Source organism: Ixodes scapularis, unplaced genomic scaffold, assembly GCF_016920785.2.
Source record: "Ixodes scapularis isolate PalLabHiFi unplaced genomic scaffold, ASM1692078v2 PGA_scaffold2__306_contigs__length_199485367, whole genome shotgun sequence".
NCBI lineage: Eukaryota > Metazoa > Arthropoda > Arachnida > Ixodida > Ixodidae > Ixodes > Ixodes scapularis.
This window is the reverse complement of record NW_024609857.1, coordinates 125915416-125921774: the sequence shown is the minus strand read 5'-3', so window position 1 is coordinate 125921774 and position 6359 is coordinate 125915416. Positions and strand designations below refer to the sequence as shown.

Below are 6359 nucleotides of genomic sequence, written 5' to 3'. Positions count from 1 at the left end.
TCCGTGACGAACCCGTCGACAGTTGTCGGAGGATTGCGAATAAGACCTCCGAATATCTCGCTTTTGACACCCCTCATCAGGTGTCGCAGCTTCTTCTCCTCTGTAGCCTGAGGATCGGCGCGGGCGCTCAGGCGAAGAACATCCTCAACGAAGCTGGTGATGCTTTCATTCAGACCTTGGGTCCTTGTTCGAAGGATGTCTTCGGCCCTCTCGCGTCGGTGTTGGCTGGTAAACGTCTTCACTAGCTCTTGCTTGCACACCTCCCACGAGGTTAAAGAAGCCTCGTGGTTCTCCAGCCAGTACCTTGCAGTACCTTCCAGCGAGAAGTAAAGGTTCTGCAAGCAGTGCTCAGCTGACCACCCGTTATGTCGGGCCACACGTTCATAATGTTGCAGCCAGTCCTCGATGTCCTCGTGGGTGTCTCGGTGGAAAGGCGTCGGAGTTTTGGGTGCGACGGGCAGGTATACGACGCTGGCGGTGGGCGGGTTCTGGGACGACTGGCTGTCCATCGTTGGCCTCGTTGGCTGCTTAGTCTTGGGCGGTAGAGGTCCGAATTCCGGGTGTAGACCTTGGGTGCGACGACTGAACCGGATCTCGGAAGTGCTTTCGTCGGTTCTTCGTGGGCTAGGCGTCGGACTTGCACTGTGGGCCCTCGGAGGGGTACGCGGCAGGGGCATGCGGTACCCAGCACCTCCACCAAATGTCACGGGTGGTGACCAAACAAAAAAACAGGAAATAAACAGAAAGAAATAAACGTTTAATGTGGCGAACTTGTGCCAAAAAAATAAAGAAGGAAACAGAAGAAAGCAGAGCGTCGCGGGCGTCGAAGTCGGCGTGTCAGCAGAATCGAGCGCTAAGGCGAGACTGACTCGACAAGGTCGCGGGCGGCCTCTTATCTAGAGTGCGCCGCTATCTCGAAGATTCGGCGAAAGCGGTTCGAGCGTCGCGTGATCGGGGCGAGAATGAACACGCACTTTCTAGAAAACAAAAGCAGGGATAAATGATAGAAGTTACGTGCGGTACATGAATAAACGGGAACTTTCTGGAGGACCGTGACCGAGCGTTGCTTACTCAGCCTTGCGCGCGGCAATATTATATCAATGGTTGACCTCTCTACCTCACTCGTTGCATTACCTTGTGTCACCGTGAAGCAATCCTGCCAGGCACGTAGCCAGGATTGTTTTTTTTTTTTTTTTTTTTTGGGGGGGGCCGGTAAGCTGAGAGACTTGCCTTGTGCAGGCAGTGAAATGTTTCTTGGTGAAATATCGGCTCTCACTCTGAGAGTAGGACATTCTTCTGTAACATCTTAGGCCAGCTTCAAGCACTTTCGTGATCCATTTGGCCTTCACACTTGTCTGGTAGTGCCCAATGCGAGGAGATGGCAGCAAATGCCAAGGAACAAACACTAGGTAGCAATGTTTTGGTACAAAGGCATTGCAGTACAAGTTACACGAGTCGCAGAGGAAGCTGGTCTCTGAGGGACACAAGTTTTTGAGTGAAACTTGAGTTTCTTTGTGTAGATTTATTATTAATAAAATATTGCACACTTCTATACAGTTGCTTTCATGCAAGCATCACAGTAAGGAAATTTCAACTTGTTGAAGACAGGTACTAATTCTACAATTTACACGGTGAATGAAGATGCCTGTTTAAGAGTTTAGGATAAATTTTTGTAATTTTGTTCAACATGCATGTTTAGAATGTGAAAGCACCGGTTCTCCTTTGAAAGTTAAATCTAGAAAAAGGTAGGAACAGCGTATGACCACAAAACTTCCGTTTTCTCGAGATGGTGATGAGCGTAGAACATTCACTTTAGTTTTAAATTATAGCATGAACGTAATTGAGCTAGTAGTATATCTCATAAATAATTATTTTATCACATAACAAGCACATGCATACGCCTTCATGTGCCACATCAACAGTTCCTTCTGAAGTTAGCAGAAATAAATACTGAGGAATAATCAATCCGAAGAAATAACTAGAAGTTTGAGAGCTTCTAAAAGGACAGTATTGAGCGAATTCTGCATTCTGACCTCAAAGTAAAAATAAGCGCCAAGTTCTTTCCCAACTATACTCGCACACATAGTTTCCTACTGAAGAATGCAGGAGGTGACCAACTCTTGAGACAAAGCCAACAGGAAAAATATTTAACGAGGCAAAACTGTTGCTTCACTGCAAATATGCTACTGCTCACAAAAAAAGATGGCAAAAAGAAAAAAAATGAATCTGTCCTGTAGCCCACTCTAAAAAAACAACAAAGAAAAGTACTGCACTCTAGCGGTCCAACACAGTACACCAGCTGCCGCACCAAGTATCAGACTAGTCGTGTTTTTCACTCTACCGACGAACATAGGACTGGAAGTACACGCTCAAAGTAAATTCTCTTTACGGTTGTCAGGAGAGGCCAAACGAAAGCTTCATCGAAATCCACGCATATGACCTCGATTGAATCATCCATGCTAGCATAAATAACGAGATCACAGGTCTTCACATCAAGAAGAACCATCCCCAGCTGCATCTGCCCATAGAAGGTGTGGCGCTTCTTTTGGCTGTAGGTACCAGCCTCGTCAGTCTCCAGAAAATCACAGGTGGCCAAGAGTGCCTTTGCAGTCATCATTTCTCCCTTCTTGGGACACTTGATTTCGATCAACTTGCCTGGTCGTGACCCCTCGAACACAACGCCATCAGGGGAGCAGCCGAGCCAGGGGTTTTGTGGCGAAACAACGAGTCCACACGTAAAAATGTCAACTCGTCGGGTCTTTGCATACTTCTCCCGTGCCTTTGGCTCGTATCGTAGACCATGGGCAGTTGCGGCATTGCCACGGAATGATGGCTGCATTGTGGACCGCACCTTCTTTTCCCAGTTTCCCAACTTGTAGGTAGAGAGGGGGTAGCATGTTGTTCCTGCAATAAAATGTAGCAAGCAGGTGGTTCCTGGCTTACATTCCAGTAAATACAGCACATAACGTAACAAAATCTGCCTCTCTTGCAAGTCAGGTTACAGGCAGCACTAATTTAATGCACCAGCCATGCTTCTTAGGTCATGCATGACACGCCCAGGAACATGAGTGGAAACTACAAAAGCCGGCACCGAAGCACTTGCACGGTAGCCAGGCTTTTGCTCCCTGGTGTACATCCTGATTAAATAAGACCAATGTCGCTTCTCTGATAACTCGGTAAATATTCGTTCATCAAGCGAACCAAGTAAATGAATGCTCTTCTGCTTTGGTTTGAATTATTAATCCTTTTGCTGTCTGCATGGTGTGGGCACAGGAGAAAAATGCAGGCAAATTCACCATGACTAGGCACAACTGCGAGGGAACAAGGGAGTTCTTGAACTTTCCATACTCCGAAAACCTTTTTTGAAAGCGAGCTGCACCTACCGTGTCCAAATGCAACTAGAGGAATGGTAGTTTCAAAATAAAATATTTATCTTAAAACTTCAATTATTTTTAACATTTTTAATGTTTCACATTATAAACGGTTGAAACGCGTGCAATTACAGTATGGAAGCTACCCGAACCTTTCCACGACTCGATGTTTGGTTGTTCCTTTGAATCCTTATCTAGATAAAGTTTCGTCCCATTACTAGTTATTAATACACAATAGACTTGCCTGTGATCCGGCAGCGACGTTCCATCATCCAGGCTGCCTTGTTCTCTTTTGTGTCCCGAAGCATGACAGCGGCTGTTTCAACAGAGACAGCGACTTGTTGATCGTAGAAAGAAGAGCAGCCTTCCGGAGGAGAGGCCGGAACTGCGGCAAGCCTTGCCAAAAGATCCCTGCCTTCGGCGCACTCTATGACCTGCCTGTACTTCTCGTCCAGCCTTGACGGTTCCGGGACACTGGAAATAGACCACAAGCCAATCTGTACAGTGAACATGATCAAATAGAGCCTCATGACAGTGGCTCAAGCGAAAGTAATGCATAGAGATTCTGCAACGTTAACTTTGCTTGTTTTTCTTTACTATAAAACACAGACAAAGCTCATGTCTAGTATAAATTTTATTCAAATTCTTGTCTTATGCAAACCCCACACCGTTCCAGTTTGCATGTATAGTAATGGGATATGAAACACCAAGCTACTATGAGAGAGATGTTTGTACAGTCCACCAAATGCTGATCTATTGTTAAATCTGAGATTATCTTACTTACTGCACCTGCTACATTCTAATTCATACATACTGCACATACTAGTCCAAGGTTAAGGCTCGTTCCCATAGTTGTGAGCGAGTGTGACTACGACCGCTCACTACGACGTGCGGAACCCATCATAGGGAAGCTGGGGAAACACGAGAAGTCTCTACCTTGCGCACCCTATCATCCATGGGTAGGAATTACAGCTTTCGGCAAAACAAAACGAGCAACAAACTGTTGTGTGGTGCATGCGGCCTCTCTTGGTGAAGCGAAAGTTGTGCCGGCGGTACACCAGCGAACCTAGTTGCAATAATCAGGCACCTAACAAGTAATGAGTTTTAGTTAGAACATTACCCAAACAAAGGCGACGGCCAATGGGTTGTAATGAAAATTGTGCTTCATATGCGGCCGAAGTTTGGTTAAAGCTCTCCCCGTGTAATTCGGAAGACAGTTAAGAAGTCCCAAGCTAGAGGCTCCACATTTCAAACCCTCGTTGAAATAAAAATTGCTGATAACAAACGGCCCCTATTTTTCAACAGATCCAGTGTGTTTGGCGAATTATGTGATTACAAAGCAGGGAGGAAAGCAAAAAAACAGTGTTGAATCAACATGTATTATTGCGATCATAGCGACAGCTGGCTTTGTCGAGTACCACGACAAAACATTTGTGCTAAATTCTTTTTACCTCGGAAATTGGGACTGAAAGACCAAAGCATTTGCAGAGATGCGATTGGTCGTAGTCATTTTGGAGCAGCTATTGGAGCAGCCAAAAGTTCATTTTGGAGAAGCAAAAAGAGCTCATGGAGCATAACCGCCAGAGCTGGCCAAATTACTCATATTTTGTAATTAAATTACATTACTAATTACTTTGCTGAAAATTGCTGAAATGTAATTAAATTACATTACAAATTACCACAGCCAGAAAGTAATTAATTACCATTACAAATTACTTTTAAAAGTAATGACATTACTTTTGCATTACTTTTGTATACTTTTAAATATAAAGGAGCTATTGATAACTTCCTTTTACAGCTAACTTTAGTTACATTATTTACACAGTTCATGGCACACAGCTAGAACTCTCTGTTGCATGTTTACCGATGGACAGAGGAACGCACGCGACTGATCCGTTTCCCACCCCAACCCGGGCAACTATTTTTGGAGATGACTGCGGACCCTACGCGGATTATCTCTGGGAGGGGGGAGAACAATTGTCATAATTATAATGCAATTAGATGCATCAACAATTGTCATTGTTCGCAAAATCACGTCGAGGGCCGTTCCACCAGGGGCCTTAGTTCGACCTACTTCCCCTCCTTCGTTTCCCTAGAATGTCGAGCAGAAAAGCTCAAATGGAAGGCACTTACCAGCCCTATTTCTCACAGTGGAAGAAAACACATAGAGGGTACGCAGTATGCATCAGAAAAAGTAAGCGGAAACTTTCAAGAGGGGCCAGAAAACGTCGAATGCAAAACCGCAAAACATAGGTAGAGAATCGCGCTGAGCGGGTTTTCACAGTTCAAGAGAGTGGCAGAAAATGTCTAGCTGATAGCGGGCGCGAGAGTCGCACCAGCCGCATTAGCATCAGCAACATAGCGGCGGCCAAAGAGCGTTTTTTGGAAAGGTGTAGAGGAAAAAGAAAAAGTAAAATAAAAAGAAAAGCGCTCTTGTGTATTGTGGACACAAAAATATGCCTGGTGCGAAAAAGTAATTAGGTAATTTAATTACAATTACCGTCGCTGGAGTAATTCATTACATTACTAAATTACCTGCTACAAAATGTAATGAATTACATTACTAATTACTGGAACAAGTAATTAAATTACTGTAATTTCATTACAGTAATTGCATTACTGCCAGCTCTGATAACCGCACACTTCATTTTCATCTATATCACTGCAAATGTGACGAGGAGACGGCAAATATTAAAACAAACACTAGCTGTTTAGTTGTGTGTGGAAGCACTGGACATGGTAACAAGACGGTGACTGATGAAGGACAGTGCAAACTGCCGTGAGTGATTATTTTAGGTATGAAATCCCACTGAACAAATGTTGAAATACAATCATTTTGGACACTTAGCTTTATCTGTCCTACAAGTTCTGGGGGGAGGGGGGTTGGAACAAAGCTGCAATTTATAATTCAGACAAGAAACAAAGAACAAAGCATAAAAAATAAACCTACAAAAGCATGGGCCACGTCTCGCTCTGGAGGAGTACCTG

At 44.5% G+C, this 6359-nt stretch overlaps 1 protein-coding gene across 1 annotated transcript; it reads right to left on the bottom strand.

The window, feature by feature from the left end:
* Nucleotides 1–1502: 1502 nt before the first annotated feature.
* Nucleotides 1503–4022, bottom strand: LOC120838159. The gene is made up of 2 exons (XM_040207931.3): nt 3616–4022; nt 1503–2904 (listed from the first exon to the last, which is right to left on the bottom strand). Exons 1-2 carry the CDS (start codon nt 3899–3901, stop codon nt 2333–2335), a joined length of 858 nt encoding a protein of 285 aa, XP_040063865.1. The 5' UTR covers nt 3902–4022; the 3' UTR covers nt 1503–2332.
* Nucleotides 4023–6359: the final 2337 nt, after the last annotated feature.

What these genes read in the sequence shown, in the direction of transcription:
- LOC120838159 (XM_040207931.3), bottom strand. Translation starts at nt 3,901, where the DNA reads ATGAGGCTCTATTTGATCATGTTCACTGTACAGATTGGCTTGTGGTCT. An exon ending in ACGTCGCTGCCGGATCACAG is followed by an intron (nt 2,905 to 3,615) that starts GCAAGTCTATTG and finishes ATTTTATTGCAG; the next exon opens with GAACAACATGCTACCCCCTC.